Source organism: Dermacentor andersoni, chromosome 5 (genome assembly GCF_023375885.2).
Source record: "Dermacentor andersoni chromosome 5, qqDerAnde1_hic_scaffold, whole genome shotgun sequence".
NCBI lineage: Eukaryota > Metazoa > Arthropoda > Arachnida > Ixodida > Ixodidae > Dermacentor > Dermacentor andersoni.
This window is the reverse complement of record NC_092818.1, coordinates 146430559-146453750: the sequence shown is the minus strand read 5'-3', so window position 1 is coordinate 146453750 and position 23192 is coordinate 146430559. Positions and strand designations below refer to the sequence as shown.

At 46.4% G+C, this 23192-nt stretch overlaps 1 protein-coding gene across 3 annotated transcripts in view; it reads right to left on the bottom strand.

Moving 5' to 3' along the window:
• Positions 1–11869: 11869 nt before the first annotated feature.
• The window catches only part of LOC126531380 (RYamide neuropeptides-like), a 67338-nt gene continuing 56015 nt past the window's right edge, over positions 11870–23192 (bottom strand). For all 3 annotated transcript variants that reach the window (XM_055071127.2, XM_050178885.3, XM_055071128.2), the window contains 2 exons: positions 18944–19034; positions 11870–13631 (listed from right to left, as the gene is read on the bottom strand). In XM_055071127.2, the coding sequence (XP_054927102.1) occupies positions 13592–13631; positions 18944–19034 (131 nt within the window). In that variant the 3' untranslated portion in view covers positions 11870–13591. The remainder of the gene's footprint in view (positions 13632–18943; positions 19035–23192) is intronic.

Below are 23192 nucleotides of genomic sequence, written 5' to 3'. Positions count from 1 at the left end.
CCCTTGGACTTTATATGGAACTTCACGAATATAATAGAATACCGTCGAATAGAATAGTTTCGACGCTACAAACGTGAACCGAAGTTAGTTAACGCCAGAAAAGCAAGTAGAGCGCGATGAGCCTGATCACGTTTAGACGCACAACCAATGGGGTACAAACATTCGTCGAGTGTCGTACACCACAGGCCAAGGAGATGATAGTCAAACATTCGTCGAGTGTCGTATATCGCAGGCCAAGGAGGTGATAGTTTATCACTATAGCGACGTGCGCTGCGCACTGAAAGCGGGATACTCAAACATATAGTGGGCTGAAGCAGCCACAAGACGTACACGATGGACTGGCCACTTGTCCTTGTCTGTACAAACGTTCGTGCACGTTCACGCAGCCAACCCTCAACTTGAGTAGTTGCGCTTTAGCGCGACGAGGCAAGCTTCGACCGCGAACACGGGGCGGGAACGTTCCACTGGCGACGCGCTGGTCTGGATGCTGCTTGAGTAGGTGGCGACGAATCAGCAGACGAACGTCATCAAGCTTGCGCAAAATTTCTGGGCAGTCACAGTTGTTATGAGCGCAAGTTGAAGCCAGTTGATCAGTCTTCATTTCCGGCGATTTTTACGTGTGAAGGTATCCACTGAGCAACGAGAGATACCCCACGTGATGAAATTTTGCTCGCAGAGTCAGTAATGCTGCGCACAACTGGGCAATCAACCTCACTGCGTTGTAACCTGCTAAGGGCAGCACGGGAGTCCGTAAAGATGACAATCTTCGATGCGGTTAACTCCGCGTGCACGTATTTCAGTGCAACACTAATCGCTTCGAACTCCGCAGTTGTTGACGAAGCTGGATGAGGTATTTGAAAAATACACCGTACTTGAGTCGAAGGGCAGAAAAAAGCTGCAGAGGCGTCCTGACCGTTGCTGTATACAGGTGCATCTGTGAACACTTGAAGATAATCTGGAAACCTTTCGAAAATGTGAGACTGAGCCAATTGGAATATTGCCGAAACAGGCATATCAGACATTTTGTGTATGTCAGGGATTGTGAGGTAAATGGGGAATACGTGTGTCGTGATATCTTTTGGAGGCCGAGGCGTAACTGAAGCAGCATATTGAGAAATGTCAGCTATATTAATAAATAATGCCGCCTTTTTGCCCATGCGAGATAACGGGCGGTGAATGCGACGATCGTCCCGCTCATCATCGGCACACATTCAATTAACACAGGGTAAGATAGTACCGGATGCTTTTCCGTTGTCCGACAAAAATTGAAAAAGAAAAAAAAAACATGAAAGAAGAATACAAATGCATGAGGGAAGTAGTGCGATTGCTCTACACCAGATCGACTAATTGAAAACGCAGCCATCACTTTCACGACACATTAGAATGTGCACATAAACTAATGAACAAAAATGAACTAATTAGCTTAATTATTTATTTACCGCACTTGTGGAGTAAGAACCAGGCAGTACTGAAGCACATCTATAAAGCAGAAATAAAAAGGCAAAACAAAACTAGCAAGAGCTTCGAGACACCTGCATGTGTATATATATATATATATATATATATATATATATATATATATATATATATATATATATATATATATATATATATATATATATATATATATATATATATATATATATGTGTGTGTGTTTGTGTGTGTGTGTGTGTAGTGCGCTTTGAAATACGCTGGTTAACATTTTCTTGTAAAGTCTCCCTAGAATGGTTTGAAGCAAAGCAAAACAAGCGAGAATAAACTGAGAATCAGATGTGAGAAACTCACTATTAAAACTTTGTTGAATAAGCGGAAGTAACTGCTTTAAGGTGTTTCGCACGCGTCAATGGCAACGCTTGATAACTGGAAGCTAAAAAGAATCATGCGGGTCACACGCACTGCGAGAATCGATGTAAGCGAAGCTTGCTGTGCTGTTTGCGATGCTTGATGGTAAGTGGCCGGGTTTGTTGGCGGCGGATGTTTAAGCACCGCACCACCTGTGTTTGTCTACGTAGTACACAGAACACACGGTTAGACGCGTGTTTGCTTGAGGAGTAGTTGTGTGCCATTGTTCGCAGCCTGCGAGAAGGTTAGCTTAATAGGTAATCGGGACACACGCGTATAGTAAGCAAGTTATATGACATGGAAGGTTAGCTCAGTCAATTAAGGAGTTTCACAAGTGGCGCACCCAAGCGTTTTTGCGTAGTCAGAACGCCACATCCTGCTCGCGTTCTTTTGTGCGCCCGGCCTTATTTTTTCCCTTGTATTTATTTTTTTACTCGTCCCATTCCCTTCCTCACATAGGCTAATCCTGCGCCTGTGTACAAACGTAAGCGCTGCAGCTTCTGCAATGCTTTTGTGGGAGGTTCAGGGAGCTCCATTGGGCACTGTGGCGACGCCCAGGCAACCCTCGTTGGAAAGGTCCAATAGACCCAAAACTAGGCAGGCTTTTGACGCCGACTTTCCCCTCTCCAGCACTACTACCATTTAGATTATACATGTCCTCTTCCGAGGATGCAACTACATTTTTTGTACATTAGAGTTGGCGAGCGGTTTCTTGAAGTTGTGGGGTTACGCGGTAAGTAAGCCAATAAATAACGCTAAGAAATACATACAAAGGAATAAAAAAAATTCTGGCCTAGATAGAAAATTCAGTAAACTAATTACGATCGTTCGTTAACTTTCTAACGTGCGCATAAGTCGCTGTGCGCAATCATTTGGGGCACACGCGTAAAGTAAGCAAGTAATGTGACATGGAAGAGTAGTTCGTGCATGGTGGGCGTGCGTCGTAAATCGCGGGCGTTGACTGAAGAACACACGTCATACGTAAACCTCGAGCATAAGTTCCGCCTACTTTAGGCTTATTAAATCTTATAATGACACGTGATTTGTACAGTAGGTTACACTATTACACTGTTCTATTCCTCAACCGCTGCGAAGCTACAGCCCTGTGTATGAGGTGACCAGGTTCCCCTCAAGCTGCAACCTGTAGCTTTTTCGCCTGGTCATCTTCCCAACGTTTATTCAGAATGCATTCAATTCAATTCAGTTCGCCAACGTTTATTGTCCTCCATTTTGCCATTTTATGCACCGGTGCGATCCTCTGCGTATTGCGATGTGGTTTCCTCCTGAAGCGCTGCGATATTAAGAAAAGCCGTAGTATGAGTTATCACAGACGTCGCTATAAACGAGCAAGATTGCCTATGTACGTATCTAATGTCGAATAAGAGCTCTAACAGCCATCGCCAGCCATCGCTTTAGAACGCTGTCAAGCACACCGTCACCTTGTGCATGTTTGTCAGAAAGTGTGTTAGATGGAGCAACAAAACAACCTTGATCTCTGCCCTCAAATAAACAGGCTGAATGATTTTCTCTTTGTTTTTGACAACCACATATATGTTAACGCCCCGCTTTTCGCCAAACGCTCACCCGTACATTTTTAGGCAGCCTTACATTATTTAGAAAATAAAAATTAAATGCAGCAAATAAAAGAAAGCTAAAGAAAAAGAATAGCAGGGGACAACATCATGCGTGCCTCTAAATATTTTCAAACTGCTGAAGCGTTCTGCGAATCAGAAACGGCGGAACTGCGGTGGATGCGCGGCAACCACAGCCTTCCTATCTCCTCACCACAAATAAAGAAAGAAGGAAAGAGCCCACTCATCGACATGCGTTTATAACTGCTGAAACTCACGTGGGTATAAAGAAATAATAAAGCACACGCCATTCCTCATATCCTCATCGGCGGTTTTACTAATTCCGCTCGCTCTGCTTCGCGGAAGCACAGCAACTTTGACGTCATTTACAAAAATGCACGTTGCGTTTCATTATTTTTGTTGATATTCGCGCACCTTCGACAGAGGCGTGCTACAAAGTGATTTCCACGCCGCTCGCTCCCTAAGCAGCCTTCTCTTCTTCCTTTGCCAGAAGTTCCGGAGCTCTAGAGGGCAGCGTCTTCCATATATAGCGAAGCTTTTCGGTGGTGACTTTATCGAGGATGCCCCGCTAAATGTTGACCACGGCTCGTGGTGCGCCCGTCATCCGTCTGGTTTGTTGATATTTCGACAGGACACGGGCCTTGCGTTAATATCGACTTTGCGTCAAGCTATAGCGACGCAGCCTGTGACGCAACTCAGTGAGCAGCATCGGACACCGTCACGTGGAGATTCACGATTTATTTACAGAATGCCCGCAAATATCTCCGAAGGCCCGCTCCTGTTTTTGGTCACGTACCACCCTTCTGATCACTGCACGACATTTTCTTTCCTGTTGTAACCTGGTAAGGTCGGGAAGGCTAGCGTGTTAAATCTCTCCGTTGCTTTATTAAGAAATATCCTCAAGCTTTTATACATGTATATATGTCCCACTCACTAAATATATCTTCAGAAGAAAGGCGTTGCTGAGCAGCCATAAGGCTACATTTGTATACCGGACTAATGACCATGCCAAGCTGCGCTAAATTTGTTTCGTTTATCGAAAAGCTTGCAGTTTTTTTTCCCTTACCCACACCCTTACCCTTACACCCTACCCTTACACCCTACCCTTACCCACATTCGAGGAGAATGTGGGTAAGGGTAGCACTGGGGTGAGCGCATTGAGCACAGGAGGGGGTGTATGCTCCCGGGTGGATGCGGGAGAAGAAATAGTAGATACGCGAGGAGAGGGCACGAGATTTCCTTGCTCAGTATTCGCCGTTCTCTCGGTAACACTATACTTGTGCGCCGAAGTGGGCGACAGGAAACACTTGATCCGGTCCTTCGAGCACTTCATTGTTGCGCTGAAGGGGTTACTTGATAACGCGAGAAGAAGAGCGACACGAAAGAAAGAGAAAGCTGTGACATCAACGAAGACACAAGTACCGGTTGGCTACCGTACATGGTGGAGGGTGAGGAAACGTAGGAATAGAAGCAGACAATATAAAATAGAGACTGCTTATTACATGCATACAGCCGTCAATATATAGCTTAATAGTATGGCAGCGTCAAAAGTAAGTCTGCAGAAGTCTGTTTGTCTAGAGAAGCACAAGCACTTCCACATGCCTGTGCTTAACTTCATGTGGAATGCGAGCATACTTACGTTACCAATCACAGTGAAAAGCGAGGTAATGAATAAACTTTCAGTAATTAAAGTTTGATTAAATATATTATGTCGCACATTAGAACTACTGAATTAAATCACATCACAATTCAAGACGTGCCCATTTATACTGAGACGAATTCAGACGCTTAGGGGAACTCCAATACTCAATTTGGCACCAGTTTCGTGATACGGGTGCGTAAAATGTGCGTCGATAACATTTCTGATCACGTATGATTTTCTTGAGAAGTATTATAAAACTGCGGATCAAGAACTAGGTGGAACGTCTAGGCGTCACGTGATTCATTACAGGGACGGGTGTCTTGAGACTGATTTTATATTTTCGAAATTCCCAATCACCTCATACGCCTTGAGCACCGATCAGCTTCATTCTCGCCTTTTCGACATTTGCGTTAAGGTGATCGCTTCAAAAGTAAATAGTAGAGAATCGTAATTACGTTAGAATACACGTTTTGTCGAGCAAGTAACACCCACCTCCTGAAACATAACAGCTTTCGTGGTGAAATCGGGCTTGCTGACACGCAACTGGTGACTATAAATCGTATCCGTGGTGCCATAAAAGAAAAAAAAAATTACGCGAAATAAAGCTCTCAGCCAGCCAGCGTAAATTACCTTAAATGTGGGTCATGGCTGTCTCTTTAGCAACCGCCTTAACTCAGACGCGCCATGTTTATTAACAGCCCTAACATATATTCTTCATTGATACCGAGGTGTCCGGGAGCATGTCCCTCTAGTATACTTGAAATATACAGGTTTCGGAATGCGACTTTGTCAACAGCTTTAGTATGTGCGCGCGTGTCTGTGGATGTGTAACACAATGTGGATCATTGTGTATATTTCTTCACCTAACGGCTTGAGTGTAGCACGCCAGGCCGTCAGCTATAGGCAGACATTCCAGTTTTTCGTAAGGGTAGGCATCTCTCTCTTCGTTAATTTCACGCTCTCATCATCCTTTCTTTGTGTTCATTTTTCTTCTGGCAGCCTCAAAGGGATCGAAAAAGAAAGAAAGAAAACAGTCCACTCTAACGTACGAAACTTTGATTAGACATCAAGCTTCCGGTTGCCGATGTTCAGCATCATAAGCGGCTCTCTTTGCCTCGGCTTTGCGATAGAGGCTCTTCACGGTGGCTTCAACTAACGGCGCAAATCACTAAGCGCAAGAGACAAAGAGGGCGCCACGCGGTGCTGCACTTCCAGCAGAGTTCATATAAAACGAGTACTACACGTATACAGTGTCAAGGCACCGCCGTGGTTTGACCTGCGCAGGTGAGCAAACGACGTTTTAACGAGAACAACGAACAAAATCTTACAATTTCGCGCACTCTCAAGATATCGGAGCTCCTTTTGCGATTAGGGACTAGGAATAAATTAATGCGTGTGCCCCTCGCCAAAATGCATCTTTTACGCTTCAAGTATTTCTCGCGTAAGGAGGTCTTCGTGCTAGCTTAGCGATAAATTTTTTTGTGTGGTACATTGTTTGACTGTGAAAAAAGGGGATTAACCGAGGGGCCCGATTTTTCTATTAATCATATCATGAGAAGCCAACAAACAATGAAATCAAGGAAAACATAGGGGAAATTACTTGTACTTGCTAATTGAATTAAAGAAATGATAAATTAATGGCAATGAAAGTGGATGAAAAAACAACTTGGCGCAGATGGGGAGAGAGAGAGAAAACTATTTGGTCCATTAAGGGTTTAGCGTTCGGTCTTCGTCTTCATCGCTGCAGACGCTTGACCTTCTGAGCAGGGTTGGGCCCCTAGTCCAGGGCTCCACTGAGCCGCGCTGCTTCGCTTGCGTGCTGCACCATTGCCCTTTGGGCGGCGAGCTCGCAGCTGGTGAGCCGGCTCTCCCTCTGCTCCGCACTCGGGGTTTTGTGTTGGTGGAATGTGTAGTTACGTTTACACTCCCAGGTTATATGGTAAAGCGTGGGGGTTGCCCCGCACCACGGGCAAGTGTTCCTAAATTGTGTAGGATACATTTTGCTTAGTATATGTAAGTTAGAGAAGGTTCCCGTTTGCAGCCTCCGCCAACTAGCTGCTTCTTGCTGTGTTAAGGCTTTGTGTGGCGGGGAGTATCTAATTATATTGCCTCTGTAGTAATTCAGTAACTCTGAATAGCCGATCTCCACGGTGAAGTGCTATCCCAGGGCGTGTGGCCGCTCGACTCGGTACGCGATCTCGCGAGCCAAGCTGTCTGCCCTTTCATTTCCTTCTATCGCCGTGTGTGCTGGAATCCAGATTAGTTTGTGGGTTGCGGTGTGTCTGAGGTGTTCTGCCTTGCGGAGGATAGCTAAGGCAGCCCTGCAGATTCTACCCTTTGTTTAGTTCCTGCATGTCTCTTTTGAATCCGTTAAAATGACCATTGATTTGTCTTTTCGATAGCCCTCAGCCGCTGCCAGCGCAACAGCGACTTCCTCCGCTTCCACTATCCTGTCGCTACGTGTAGTTGCGCAGGTGATTAGCTTGCCTGCGTTGTCAACCAACGATCCCACGTCTTCGCATTACGCGTGCGATGCTCTCGCATTACGCCTGCAAGAGCATCGCACGCGTAATGCGAAGACGTGGGATCGTTCCTCACCTGGGCCAAGTTGTTTTTCCATCCACTTTCATTGCCATTAATTTATCATTTCTTTAATTCAATTAGTAAGTACAAGTAATTTCCCCTATGTTTTCCTTGGTGTCATTGTTTGGTGGCTTCTCACGATATTGCTTGACTGTACGACTCAACAGAGATAATGATTTTATCACGTATATTTGTAGCGTCTTTCGCAAACAAACGTTGTTACAAGAGTAGCATTCTGTGGCTTCCCTTTCCGTCCTCTGTACGTTGAATCTTGTTATCTTTGTTGAAACCATGATACACAAACAAGCCCAAGCGCCTACGCTTGTGCTTCAAGAAAAGCTAGGGGCCTAAATGTTGCTGTGAACGATTGGCATATTCAAATATTGCACAAAACTGAAGCGTTTATCGCTTCAGTTTCGTGCAGCACGGTTTCAATACGGTGCAATACGCTTCAGTCTCGTGTTGGACGTGCGTTTAGCGGTGCGTCATTGCCTCTAAGAAAACTGTGAGCAGCAGAGCAGTACAGAGATTACTTTGTTCATAATCATTTTGGAGAAGTTGATATTCGACAATTTCGAATATTCGTAATGGCCGCACATTAAATTTCCTGGAGCCCTAACCACGTGCAACTTGCGTGTGCCTGTGGTCACTTGTCTCAGCTAAGCAGCCAAGCGTGTAGACACTTCTGCAGCTCCTGTTCTGAGTGGCGTGAGTGTCTTCTGCTGCAGGAGACATCTTTTATGTTGTGTTCGTGCTCATATCTCGAAGCAGAAATAGCGCAATAAGAACGAACGAGTTATGTCAGCAGCGCCTTCGGTATACCGCAAGCCTGTGACGTTGCAGTCACATAGTCGCCCATTGTTGTTGGCCACGGCTTGCCAGTGACGCATCAACGTCGCTCTTGCGCCGAGAGAACGATTTAGCTAGGCTAAATCGTTCTATAGTTAAGGCTGCATCAGAAAGGCTTATGACGTAACTGGCTCTCAATGTTGTGCGGACTTATTAATCCGATTCATGAGTAGCCAGTTGGTGTCTGCTTTATGCAGCCACCTGTACTGCCTCACCATAACACAGGTTGACCGGATGAATTTGGCCCAGCAGCGGATAGACCTTTAAACGCCAGCGCAACTAAGTCGCGTGGCTTGTACGACAGTTATTAGTCCCAATAAAGCATACTATTTTTGAAAATTGGTCTTTCTCTAAACAAACTATACTTGCACTAATCAGTTATATATATAAAGTTTTTCTTATTATGTTTGTGATAACTTTGTGATATCGTCTTCTACTGACTTGAAAATCTCCACATTTGCAGGCCTCTGTCAAAAACTTAGAGGGCCCCTAAACCGCTCTGAGCTCACGGCGAGCAATCACGTTCTTTCTAGTGTTCGCAAGCCCCTCCCCACAGGCGCTCTCTGCTCCTCGCCGCATACTTCTAGAGAAGACACGTGTACACACACTACGTCAGTACCGAACGTCACGTTGGCGTTCTTTTCTTGCTTGACAGCACCGCCAACTCCCCCATTATCAGGACTCCTCCACTTTACGGCTGCACGCCGCTGGCGCCTCGTGTGCAACGCAAAGCGCGCTACACGAGGTGGAATCAGTTGATTGCAGACGACAGACAACTGCAGGACGACGAGGAAGAGTAGGCGTGCGGCTGGCATGGCGAAGGCGTGTAGCAGGCAGATTGGAAATGTTCTCCCTCGCATATGAACCTGTCAACAGTTTTCACATTTGGTGACGTTACGTGCGTGATCTTGTTGGCGTCACGACGTGCGAAGATGGGACCTGAAAAGCCCCAAATAATAATATAATAATAATTTAGCTTCTTTAGTTATCAGAGGTAGTTTAGGAGGCACGGAGGAAGGAAATAAATTAGGAGGGAGCATTGCGTCGCGCAGCCTGCCTTGGCAAGCCGACTCTAGGTAAAGCCATTCCCTTCGCTTTTTCCTTCAGAAAGCCGGCCCAACGCGTGAAGTCCGAGTCGTAGCGTACCGGCCGATAATATTTGGTTCTTGACAGTATTTAATCGACGCGCGCTTTTTCAGCTGCTCTGCCTGCAGAGCGTGCGGTGCGCGTACGTACCGGGAGTACTTCAACCTACCGCACACTAGCACGTGACGATCGCGCATCGGGCCAACTCCTTTGGCTTCAGTATAGAGTCGCGCAATGCTCCCTCTTGTAGTTCTTTCTTTCCTCCGTGTTTAGGGGCCCTTTTGGCAAGGCAGCTATAAAAAGCAGGATGTACAGCTGCACGTGGACAGGTTCTGTTCTCTTTCTGCCGCGGGCAGAATCTTTTGTTAGCATCTCGTTCAATCTTTGTGCTCCATGTTTTTTTTCCCCGTAGCAGCACCTGGTGTGCACGCCACATTCATTCGCTCAGTATCTTTGTGTATTTGAGGGCCAGGGTCGACCACGTGGTGTTTTTCTTTTTCTTTTATTTTTGTGCATGTATGTGTGTGCGTGTGCAATGACAATGCGCTTCTCTCAAGGTTACTTTAACGTGAAGGATAAATTAATGCAGGTTGGTAACTTATTCCTTCAAACACTTCTCTACATATCTACGGCGCAAATAAAAACTAAACTTCTATTTTTAGAATTTCGCGCCAGCCTGCAGAAAGTCGTGACGACGTCCATACATCATAGAATTTCCGCCTTTTATCTGCAGAAAAATTCACAATGTTGTTACGTTGAGTTGTATTTCATTCTTCTTTTTTATGTTATGTAGCACTTTCTTTAGCAAACATGCCACTAGCCTAAGCCAGAACTGCCAAGCTCGGCTTTCACTAAATCTTACTCATTTCGCATTGGAATGGCCGACAATGCTCTCTGCAATGCCTGTCTTTGCGAGGAGACGCTGGAACACATTCTGTGCGACTGTCCTGAATATAATGTTCAGCGACAGTCCCTGGCATCCGTTCTAGCGCACCTTGACACTAGACCATTGTCCCTCGAAACGATTTTCACATGCCGCCGACAGAAGACATCGCAGCTGAAGGCGACGAAGGGACTACTTCGGTTTTGAAAGAGACGGGATTGGACAAGCGGCTGTGACAGTGATGTCACGTACCGCGCAAGAGTGACGGACTGTAACTGACGATGTGTGTGATGTGTTATGTGCTCTCTCTCTCTCTCCTCCCCGTCTTTCATCCCCCCCCATACCGCTACCATGTGTAGGGTAGCAAACCGGTTAAGCTAAACTGGTTAACTTCCCTGCCTTTTCTTCTCCACTTCTTCCTTCCTTCCTTCGGTGGCATCATAAGGAAGTGTTAAGGAAATCGCAACTTGGCTTTGTTCCCTACGGATTTCGTTTCTTTTTTCCCTTTTCTGGTGCGCCTACGCTTCGACTTGCCTATTTAGGTTGCCAGACCCACCCAGCTGGTTCAACGGCTATGACGTTGTGCTGCGAAGTCGTGGATTCGATTTCCAGCCTCGGTGGCAGCATTCCCGTAGCGATGGTATGCGAAAAGTTTGCTGTATAGCTTTGGGTGCACGTTAAATAACTCCCCGTTAAATTTCTGCTGGAGTCCCTTCCCCTGCTTCCCTCATATCCACTGTTCTTCGGGTGTGTAAACTAACTAACTAACTAACTAACTAACTAACTAACTAACTAACTAACTAACTAACTAACTAACTAACTAACTAACTAACTAACTAACTAACTAACTAACTAACTAACTAACTAACTAACTAACTAACTAACTAGATAGCTAACTAACTAACTAGACAACTAACTAGCTAACTAATTAGCTAACTATCTAACTAACTGTAACGACAGACAAAATCTGTCAATGCGACATGGCTTTAACATATAAGCACAATATGCGACCACGTAATTCTTGCCAAATACGAGCGAGTTGAAATTAATTTTTGGCTCTTTTGATGCCATAGATTATTTTGCCTTCACTGAGGCACAGATAGAGGATAGAGGAAAGTAGTAAGCAGTGGGTTGGAGGAGCGAACTTTGTTCTTCCACTCCGCACAGGGAGGAAGCGAAGGCCAAGTTCCGAGAGGGCAATCAAGATTAGATGCGACGGTGCAATACAGGTTCACGCTTTGGGCTGTGTACACGGAGGCCAATACGTTTGCTGTGCGTTAGGTGCGACATCGACTCGCTAAGAGACGACAAGCACCTGGTGGCCTAGATCCGCCTGCGCGTATCGCGCACCGTGCACGGAAAACACATAGAGTCAGAAGGCACAAAGCAGGTTGGAATATACGCGTCACTTTTATTTAATACAGAATATCATCCAGCTTGAACGGTGTCCCAGCACGAGAAGATAAAGATGCCGTCACGTTTCGGAGAAGCCGCGTCTTAGGGGATTGTCTCGCAGTTGTGCGCCCTGACTATATAGAGGAAAGATGGGAAGCAGGGCTCATCGCACTCAGGGACTTAGGGTTACTTCGCTTTGCTCTATAATAAAGCTTGTCGGCGACACAAATGAATTCAATCGCCTTCACGTTTGACGCGTGGTAAAAGAGTCCTCGAACCTATAGCTTGTGCTTTGTGCGAGATCAGCTGAAAAAAAGAAAAAAAGAAGAAACGCCAAGGCAAAGTTAAGCAAAGCGCATAGGTCGTAGGCTAAATTAATAAAAACGGCAATGGGGCTCGAGTGACAACGGAGAGTCGCTGGGTAAGGGAAGCGCAGTTCTCCACGGAATAAGGGAGGTTATGCCGATTAAAGATGCTGTGATCACCGAACCTCCACGCGTCTATTCTTTTTCACAATCCTCTCCCATGCAAATCGAAACTCTCTTGTCGAAATTAACAATTTCGGCGATGTACATATAGCCTGAGCAATGCGATATTGCACCGTCATCGCTCGAAGAGCCCCGAGCTTTCGCGAAAACACCCGCTATCCGGTGAAAAAAAGTCTTAAAATGCGTTAATTGATAGTCGGTATGGGCCGGTGCTGTCGGTGTAAAGCTTTACTAACGCTATATTTGGCGAGCTCAGGTAAGAAGCTTAAGCTCTAGAGACTAGTGATTTCACTCTGAACTTTCAAATGTTGATGGCGCCGTTAGAATCCGGACGTTCGAGGTTGTTGCGCTTCACGACTGGACGAGTCCTCAGCCCGCCTAGGTTTGCGGCTACATAATTCGAAGCGTTTTCTAAGAGGATTACGAAAAAAAAAAGAGGTCTGAAAGGCTTGGATGACAAAGGCGCGCATGCTTGGACGAAATAACTCGCGAAGTTCTCGGTGAAGGAGCGCCCGATTCAGGAACAAGGCGGCACAGACTTAGAGCCAAGCGGGACACTCGCTGCGAAACGAGCAGCCCAATTTGCATGAAACAATTTTACGGGGACCTTCGGCCGAACAGTGTTCGAGACGCAGCGCAGCCGCTTGGTGAGCCTCTGCCGGCTAACTCCTTGGCTCATCCGGGGAGGTCCTCTGTGATTACAGAAGCGTGGATTGTGCACTGTGAGAGGTTAGGCTATCATACAGGCAATCAAGAAGCCGATGACAAACCACGCGTCAAACGTGAATGTACAGTCGTTTATTTCAGCACTGGATGGTGCGGTCCGATCGAAAATGAAGTAAATGGGATATGAACAGTATCTAAATGCGCACAGCGATACTTTCACTATGCGCATTAATATTTGTTCGCACAAATATCCTCCAGTTTTCATTGTTCGCGAGCTCGGAATAATTCTCACAGTCAAGCTTATTGGGTATTGCCTCGTTTTACAGATAGGCTAGGAGGAACGAATGTAACTTGCTTTTCTTAACAGGATGTCTCGTTGCTTAGCACCTCGTGGTTTACTATACGTTGTCTTAGCTAAAAGAAAGTAGGCAGGACCGGTCGAAAAAAATTGGGTGTGATGCCGTTTTCCTTCGTCATGTCTTCTTGCGCTTTCTCATTGTAGCGAGAAAGATCGTGGAGAAGTCGTGTGTCGCCGCCGCTAGAGGGGTCGGCCGGTGGTCGCTTTCACTCGAACGACGTGTCCTTGTAATCCTCGGAAGCTTTCCTGGAACAATAACAACAACATACAAAGTGAACGCGAGCTAATAACAACGGCGCATAGTCAAACGTGCCGTACGGCATACAATAAAGAATATCGCTTACAGAAAAATGCACCGGAATCTTAAGTTTTACTACAAAAATATTTTTTAATAAAAAGAAATGTTTTTCTCAGGCATATCTTTCATGAAGATAAGTATGGCAGACCTGCGATGCGGGGTCACGGAACCCTTTAAGTTCGAGCAACGGCGTGCTAGGCCCAATATAGCCTGACTTGCAAAAAAAAAAAGAAAGAAAATGAAAATAGCGCATGCTTCGTGATATGGCCCTCTATGTGACATGCAAACAAGACATACGCTCGCAGTATCAGCCGTTGCCTCGGAACTTCTCGCAGGCCACAAAAACACGCTCAGCGACCCTTATCCACTTTTCTTTCCGTCGTCAAAGCTGTATTGTGTATTTTCCTCACTTTAGTGCCGAATAATATCTCTTGCGTGTAATGGACTCGGGAGCTCGCTATCACCGTTTGTTTCTTTTTACTCTTACTTCTTTTCTTGTTTTCGGGAGGGGGAGGTGGAAGGGGGAGGGGAAAGTGGCGGATTTATCGCGGAGCCTCTTTCAGACAGTTGACAGGCTTCCGCGATAAACAGTCAGGCCGCTGTGTTTTCCTGAACCTGAAGTGCCCTACGACTTTATTGAGGGGACAACCGAAGGTCTTAGTGTAGCGATCGACGAAGTTGCGCATTTGTTGTCTATACGCAGCTGTGCGACTATTCATAATTAGAACCACGTACAACGCGAAGAACGCGGACTAAGTGAGACGATACACAGAGCGATGGTTTTAATTATGAATAACGTGGTTTTATTGATGAATAACCAACTAGCCCAAGTCTCCAGTCTTGTGTGGCTACGTGGAACCGCTTGAATATGTGTACACTATAAGTGTTCTCGTATGAGCCGTTGTTGTTCCCTAATAGACTACGACGCACTTGAACAAGATCGTGAGCGTCATAGCCTCTGGAAATATGGCCTATATCGTCGTTTTTACCCTTAGTAACGACGAAAACGCCGCTAACTTCTGAGGCGGTGGTATCGAATGAATGAATAATCAGGTAATAAATAGCTAATAGTTATTTCGATAGTAATCTAGTTTCTAAGTGGACTGACGTTTTTTGCATTCCGCCACTATGGAAACGCTAACCGCGGCGGCTCAGTGGCTGTGGCGGCATCCGTTTTTTTTTTTTTTATGAGAAAGGAAGGCAGTAACGTTCGCGTACTTTGAGCCCACCAATACGGCATACCTTAGCACCCATCATGCAACTAACTAACTAACTAACTAACTAACTAACTAACTAACTAACTAACTAACTAACTAACTAACTAACTAACTAACTAACTAACTAACTAACTAACTAACTAACTAACTAACTAACCGACTGACTGACTGACTGACTGACTGACTGACTTACTGACTGACTGACTGACTGACTGACTGACTTGGTAAGTAACTAACTAGTTAAGCTAATAACATGAACAAATATAGCAAAGCTCCCCGGCAAACTACCGCGCTACAACAGTTGATACACCGTCTGACTGACGCTGTCGCGGAACAGAGACCGCGTACGTTTACCATTCCAAGCTTTCCTTTTAACTCGCCGTTCTATTATGGCTTAACTTGCGGCCAGGCTGGCTGTTTCCATCTATGGGGCCAAAGTGTGTGACCGTTTATATATGGACCTCATCTTCCTCATCCGTACGCAACCATGGTCATCGCTTCGCGTCGTCGTCTTCTGCACGTTAAAGCTATAGCTTTCCTGAATTAGAGCATCGGCTCAATGATTGCTTTATAATATAAGCAAAGGTGGTGCTCTGTTGCGGGCTCCCTTGTGTTTTTCCTCTGCGTTTTGTTTGCTAACGGACCCCTCTGTGGCGAGGTCAGTCTGTCAGACTTCCGGGAAGCGTTGCGGAGCCATGAAGTAATGTGCGCGAGCGCAGATAAAACCACTCGCAGCCGCAACGCGCCAGGCACGCTCTCATTTGCGACGTTCTGTCGCGCATGACTGTCGGTCGCGTGATGCGCCACTTTCGCGCCGGAGGAAACACACAGACATCGCTATCGCTCTGTCGCTTTGTTTTGTCACTTTACTCCTCTCTCTCTCCTAGCTTAGGTTTCGCGCTTGGCGAGTGCTCGGAGCACAGCGCGACATCGGTTGCTGGCTAACGAGTGCGCAATTAGCGCGCCCTGTGTCTGGGTGTCGTGCCTGTGGGCCTGGAGTCCAGACGCACGCCGTACTTCACGAAGAAGTTGCGCCGTTCGCAGAGAGTTCTGCAAGTCTGGGCAGCACTCAAATTTGCAGCCTGCTGTTCCGTACGGTGCAGCAAAAACTATAATAGGGCAGGTAAAAAAAAACAGAAAGAAAGAACATCCGCTATAGCAGTTATATCAGAAGGCGCGCGAACATGCCCGGGTCATTCGGTATCACTGCTTTCAGTATCTTTTATACAGCATCTCTCCTATGCTGCTTTTGTTTCTTTATGTCATTAGCTTATGCTGAGTCGCCGAAACGTCGTTAAGTGAATTGTCAAGGGGCCTCTGTTTAAAACTTCGCGTTATGTACACCATTGCAAGTATGCAAAACCTTTTCATGACTAGTCGTGAAGGTTACCATAGAACTAGGTCGAATACCATAGAACGAGGCACTGGCTGACGAACGTTCGTAAACGGCTTAACGTTGCGGCTGCTGCAGGAACGCTAACGATGATGAGTAGATTAGTATACGTGCTATGGCATACGGCAGTAATAAGGACACGAACTCTGAGAAAGGGTTCAACCGGCAACAGGGGCCTTTGGTTATGGGATCATCCTGTCCTGTGTCTTGCTGCCACCGCTCATCTGTGGTCACCATTGCCAGAAAAGCGGAGGAACAGCCGCCGCGTAATGGCTGCACTCTTGGCCACTCCAGTGATAACGATGAGCTGCTGGCCTTGTTGTCGAGAGGCGCCATCGCAATTTCGTAATTGCCGCGTACGTATATCGTATCGCATGTTTTTTTGCCTACTTGGCCTTGACCTCATCCAAAACAAATAGCAAACAAACAGACAAACAAATAACCAAGCAAGCAAAGAGAAACAGATAGAAACACTAGACAGTTTTAGAATAGCGTTTGTCGCCTTACGTACGTTAAGCGTAAGCACCTTTGCGGGACGTTACGGTGCGCCTCCTTTCAAGTCTTTTAGTTTACCGTACGGAAACGCAAACGTAAATAAGACGTTATAAAACAGGGCCAAACGTACCAAACGTACCAAGCCAATCGTACCAAACGTACCAAGCCAAAATCGTACCAAACGTATCCAAGCCAATTACGACGATCCATTAGCAACCATCCTGCTGTTGCTATGCAGACGCGTCTCGTTAGGTCTACGGGCGCCAGAATCGCCGGACGATCTCAGAAAATGGACGCGCTTTGCGCTCATAACTAACCTTTCAGATGAGTTTAGAGAAAGCGAAGGCTTGTTAGAATAGTTACTGGAGATCAACGCGAGCGAAAGCGTAGCCATCACGACAATTCACGCTGAAGCGGGAGCCATGGGTGCCGCTATGTTTGACAACGCCATTTCTGAGCGTTCGTTAACATCACGAACGTTAAACTCACAAAATAACGTAGGTTATCATAGCGCACGTAAACCACAGAAACCCAATAACGTTCGGAGCATGCGCAGTGAGGACGACGCTATTTATTTACGTAAGTAATGCGTTTACGTTTGATTGCAAACGATATTCTAAAGCTGTCTAATAATAGGAATGAAAGCAGGGATGTTAGCCAGATGAAAAAAAAGAAGAAAAGAAAAAAAAGAAAAAGAAAGACGTCCGGTTGGTTAGTTTACTCTGGGCGAAAGAAAAAGAGGTGTAGAAACACGAAACGAAGTAGTTACTAAAGAAAAAGAAGCGAACAACCTAACAAGATAAGGGACAAAAGCAAAGGAAGAAACAAACGGAACCTTTCTGAGTAGCAATTTGTGCCTGTCTCACGCTTGCACGCACACACCCACGCACACAAACACATACGCACACACACACACATACTCACTCTCTCTCTCTCTCTATTTACCTCAATTTCTCCACTGCAACCATCGCATAACAAAACACCAAACGTTTGAACGAAGCTGAGATCACGAGAGGCAACAAATGAAGTAAAAAAAAAATCGGCACATGAGAGAGGCGTTGATAATGCATCTTTCCGTGTGACTTCTTAATAAGGAGTGCCCATCCCCGAAAACTTATTTCTTTGACTCGGAAATTCAACTTCGCGCTGTATGCGACAGCGGAGGTGTAACATTGTGACGCATCTACTTCGCAAACAGAATATGCCCCCGACCTCCTCATACTCTCGAAGAGATAACTAAGATGACGAAGAATGAACAGACAAAGTGTTGCGGTATTTGCGTACTTGCCGCAACGTGTCAAGATGCGGTGTTTCTCGATCATCATAATCATCTATAAGCCTGTCGGTGCACCACATAGCGTTTGGAGGGAATTCTCCGCTGGGCCATCACTTCTCCCTTGGGTGCTGTCGCCTGCCACTTAACTGCAGCCGGCTGTCTGATAAACAATTGGTTTACCTCCAGTGCGCGCTCAACGGCATGCGGGAATGATAACGACGCACGGAATGACGTGTGCTGAATCCAATTCCACGGGGTTGTACGGACGCGTGAAAAACAAAACTCCGTCAATTCGTAAGAACATCTTGTGAGAGAAAGTTCCCGGCCTTGTTTCATTGTTCATATAGGAGGTTTCATTGTTACCCCTTCCTCATTTGTTGCGGCACCAACATCTGTGCGATACTTGACTTAGGGCACGCGGCGACTGGTGAAGGGAACTGCAGCTGAAAAGACTGCCGTCCCCCTTTGATCATTACTGCAGACGGTTTGCAGTGCTCACGAAGTCCGGTCAGGTGACTGTGACGTAATGGCACGCGTGTGCTCACGATAACGCTACGCGTGATGCTTCTCTGTTACGCGGCTCATATCGCCCGCCACTATCGCCTATTGCACTTAGCATATTGTACTTAGCATAGAGTAGCATAATGGGTACCAAAGGAAGGGAAACGTGGTCGTGGAAGCAAAGGAATAATGGAGCAGTGAGATTTTGAAGTTTTCAGGCATATGCTGGACTCAGCTGACGCAGTGCAGGTGCTATCGGATACAACTTGGAGAGGCCTACGCCCTGCTGTGGACATTATATAGGCTGACGATGACCGCCTGCTACTGTCTAGGCTTGTCTCGATTTTTTTGTTTAGTCATCAGGTTGGGCCGGCTTACCTGGAACACCTGTAGATGTCCGCGAATCCCGTGTAGGTGCAGGATATGCTCGAGTCTCCGAAGAAGTTCACCGTCAGGTCTCTGGATACACCTGGATGGGGGAAGAAAAAAGAAGGAAGTTACAGGGTGCAATGCAGATAAGACACCTTCGTCGTAAAAAGAGAGATAGAAAGAAAGAAAGAAAGAAAGAAAGAGAGAGAGAGAGAGAGAGAGAGGGAGAGGGAGAGAGAGAGGGGGGGATTTGTCGAGGGTGCCTTTTTATAACACTAATTTCTATCAACATTCGATGCGGAAGCGGGAAACTTCCTAGTGAAGGCGCTTTTATAAAAGTGAGACCGACTGATCGATGTTGTTTATTGTACGCCAAGGAACATTCTCTAAACGCTGCCGTCATTTCTGGGCTTCGTCCTTATCGAAATGGGGCCGTTGTGATACACCCCATTGTTAGAAGAACCCTTGAACTTTATCGTCCCTCGGCCACACCGATGAGTTCTTCTGGGTTGCACGTCTTCGATTACCTAGGACGTCCGAGATCACAGCCACACTATACTCCGTTCCATACATAGCAGTCAACGCTGTGGAGGCTAGAGTGACTTCTTGCAGTGGCTTCGTTCGCACTTGGATACAGTTCGTTGTTCTTTGACCGCAACTGTGGGCAACTGTTCTTTATATAGGCTCAGTATTGAATGAAACAAGTTTTAATCCTTAGTAACAAACACACTATGGTATACTGCTGCTGATGCGTTGTTTTAGACCATTATTTTTGTTGTTTTTTTCGGTATTTTTTAAATTTGCAATCTGTCGTGAGAAGCTTCACGTGCATGCTTGTGCGAGCGAACGATGTTGGCGCACAGCGAAGCATGGAATGAACGCCCAGCGAAGTATAGACGAAACGCGCAGAGTGATAACTTTTCTTGACCGAACTTCTTGCATAGCTTACACAGCGTTGACTACTATGTATAGAACGGAGTATAGTATGGCTGTGTGATGTGTATAGTGTGGCTGTGTCAGGGAACACATTGAAAACTTTGGTCTTCAGAAATCCGCACGGTGGAAAGGCTTTCAAGAAAGGATAGGTTATCATCCACCTGCTTGTATCAAAACGCTACCGAGAAGTAGAACGTTACAGAGAAAGTTCATTCAGCGATAACAAATGAGCGCACTCGGGATTATTCTAGCTCCAGTGACAATGTCGCTTCCTCAACGTTGACACAAATTTCTTTATTTAGCGATGAATGCGAGGATCTGCACGCGAAAGACCTTTGACAATAGCTGTCTCCAAAGCTGTTTGACCTACAGGCATCACCTTATAAATATTTCTATGTAGTTGTTCTAAAGCGTCTTTGATAATCAATTTACCGACGAGGCTGATATTAGATCACGGCATTAGCTGAGGCATTCAAAAGACTGAGGGGATAATGGTTTCGTTTCAAGGTTCCCAAGTAATGAAAAAGACTCATTAGCCTGCGTGATGTTCCAGTGGCTAGGATGACCGGCTATTACTTAACGTCATAGCCGCATTAGGGCCATTCATGGGCGGCTCTTTACGAAGCGGCCAATAAGTTATAGCTTCTTGAAATACTGCTGAATTGATTCGTCCTCGCTGACCTAGAACCATCGGCAATGTAACGTATTTTGCAACATATGTATGCTCAATTTTTAGTACTCTGCACGTGTTCTATGAATTATTGGGGCACTATATGTAGGGTTTCAGAAATAACGAAAGCAAGCTGCTTAGCGTATACGAAAGAAAAAGAAAAAGCGCACACAAATCCTGCTGTTTTTCTTGAAGTTACTTAATTTCTGAGTAGGAACGGCGACGTCTTGCAGGTCCACCTGGTGGCATTTTTACGATTGCTAGTAGGTACAGCGGGGCGTGGCGTTTCTCGCTGCGCTCGACGTTTCTGCGCAGGCGCGAGTAAGAGCGGGTGGTAGAGAGAAAATCTGGGGGCCTTTGCTCCTTGAACATGTGACTCTACCTAGCCACCACGGAGCAGGTTTCTTAGCAAGTGTTGTATGCGTTTGTCCCCTAGACATGCCGGCATTGCGGAGTGCGGTCGAGTTTGTTTACGCTCCGCCGCTGGCGGCCCGCACGGTGAGGCAGTGAACACAGACGCCCAATTTGGTGATTGCTGTGTCTGAAGGGGCAAGGTTCTGACTGGTGTTGTATGAGTCGCAGGTCGCTTTTTTCGTCGCGAAGATAGATTGCATTTTTTTACAAGCACTGCTCCAGGAGGGCACATGTAACTGGCAAACGGAGGCCTCAGGAGAGGACCTGAGGTTATAATAAAGCAGGCGGCGCAGGATCTCCAGGGCTCCCAAGGGGTAGTGGAGGGGGGGGGGAGGAGGGGATCAAAGCTGGAAGCACGGTGGCCCGTGGGTTGGGGCCGTGAAGCTGAAGCGTGCCAGCCGATGTTATAAACCCCTGGCACGCGCAGGCCTTGGCGAGCCCGAACCCACGGACCAGTCCGGGTTCTAGCATTGGTGCCCCGTTGCCGCTTTGGTGCCCCGTTGCCGCTTTGGTGTCCTGGAGGCGCCGCCAATAATGCGAAATAATGACACGTTGTTTCAATGAGCTGAAAACACGACTGAATTAATATAATTACGCCCAGCCGGCAACTTGCGACGCTCAGTTCAGCACCACCACGCCACGCGACTTCTGCCGGCACGCCTATGGACAAACGCATACAACACGCGCTAAGAAACTCCTCCGCAGTGCCCAGGCAGAGTCACGTATTCAAGGAGCAAAAGTCCCCACATTTCCTCTCTCGCACCCGCTCTTACTCGCGCATGCGCGCAAACGTCCGGCGTCTCCGCAAGTGCCACGCCCCACTGTACCTACTGGCAATTGTAAGTACGCCGCCCGGTGCAGACGGGTCCACGCCATGCGCGGGGAGGAAACGCTTCTCCCGCAAGCAGGCTCACGAAGAAAGTCGGAATATTCAGAAGACTCCGTCAAGAAAAAAGAAAAAAAGACGTGTATATATGCCAACAAGCGTCAGAAAAGTCACTACTATAGAGAGATACCTGCCCAGCTAGCGGACACTACAGCGTACCTCTTGACCACTTGCTGTTACAATGACGAACTTTCCACACTCATCGCTCTATGCCGCTGAGCAAGTTCCAGCAACTTAATTTTTCTCCATGTGCGATCAATGCTTTCTTGTTTCTTAAAGGTCGTGCTTCAACCCGATACGAGGCTTCACAAATCTGCCCTAGAATTCCCCTCACACGGAACCGGACCCCCGTCTACAGCGCTCGTACTTTGCGTGTGATGTGATGTGGTGGGCCTCGCTCTCCTTTCTCTTTCTTTATCTCTTTCCTCTCGTTTGTTATTTTTTCTCTCCTTTTCAAGCTTCTTTCTTTTTCTACCTATGTGGTGTTCATGTAAAATTACACGATTAACAATAAAGGCTTATTTTATACACAGGGACGATAAGATCCGTTAACTCTGCGTCATTAACGATAGAACAAAAATGATAGGCGTAGCGTTAAGAGCAAACTGGGGTGGCCGACGTAACAGTTGGCATTAAAAGGAAGATATGAAATCGGGCAGCAATGCAATTCGTAGGGCACACAACCGGTGGTATATCTATTAGAGCTACAGAATGGGTGCTAAAGGAAAGGAAGCGGAGTCGAGGACAGTGGAGACGGGGTGACGGGGTGCGGGGGAGGGATTAGAGATCTCCGTGAGAAGCCTTCGTTCTGCAATGGATATAAATGATGATGATGACGACGACGACGACGACGATGATGATGATGATGAGTTTGGGCCTGCTGTTGCTAAAGCTCTCTACTACTTCGATCGTATTCTGTATGAGTTGCGTGAACATAGTTTTACATCCCACGGGAATCCCCGTAATTTCCGCGTCGTTAGCTTTAGACAAAATATTAACAAAATTTTTTAATAAGGCTGCCCATTAGCCTAAGACAATTCTCAAATATATCGAAATAATCTTCCTGAATGGCCTTCAGCAACAAGGCCTTTTATAAACAAATGCAGTTAAGGCACCCTCAGGCGCAGTTACTGTAAAATTGAGCGCAGTTCTGCTTCCCGAAAGGTGTTTCCACCGCACAAACAGTGAACCCAAAACTGGGATACTCTCACAGCCTGACGATGAAACAAAAAATTTACAAATAAAGTTTAAGAGTGCGCTTGGTTCATTACACATTTGTTTATTTTCAGCTGCACTCTGTGCACAGCCTGTCGTCGGAAGCAACATTAATGAAGGAGTGTTCGAGGGCGATA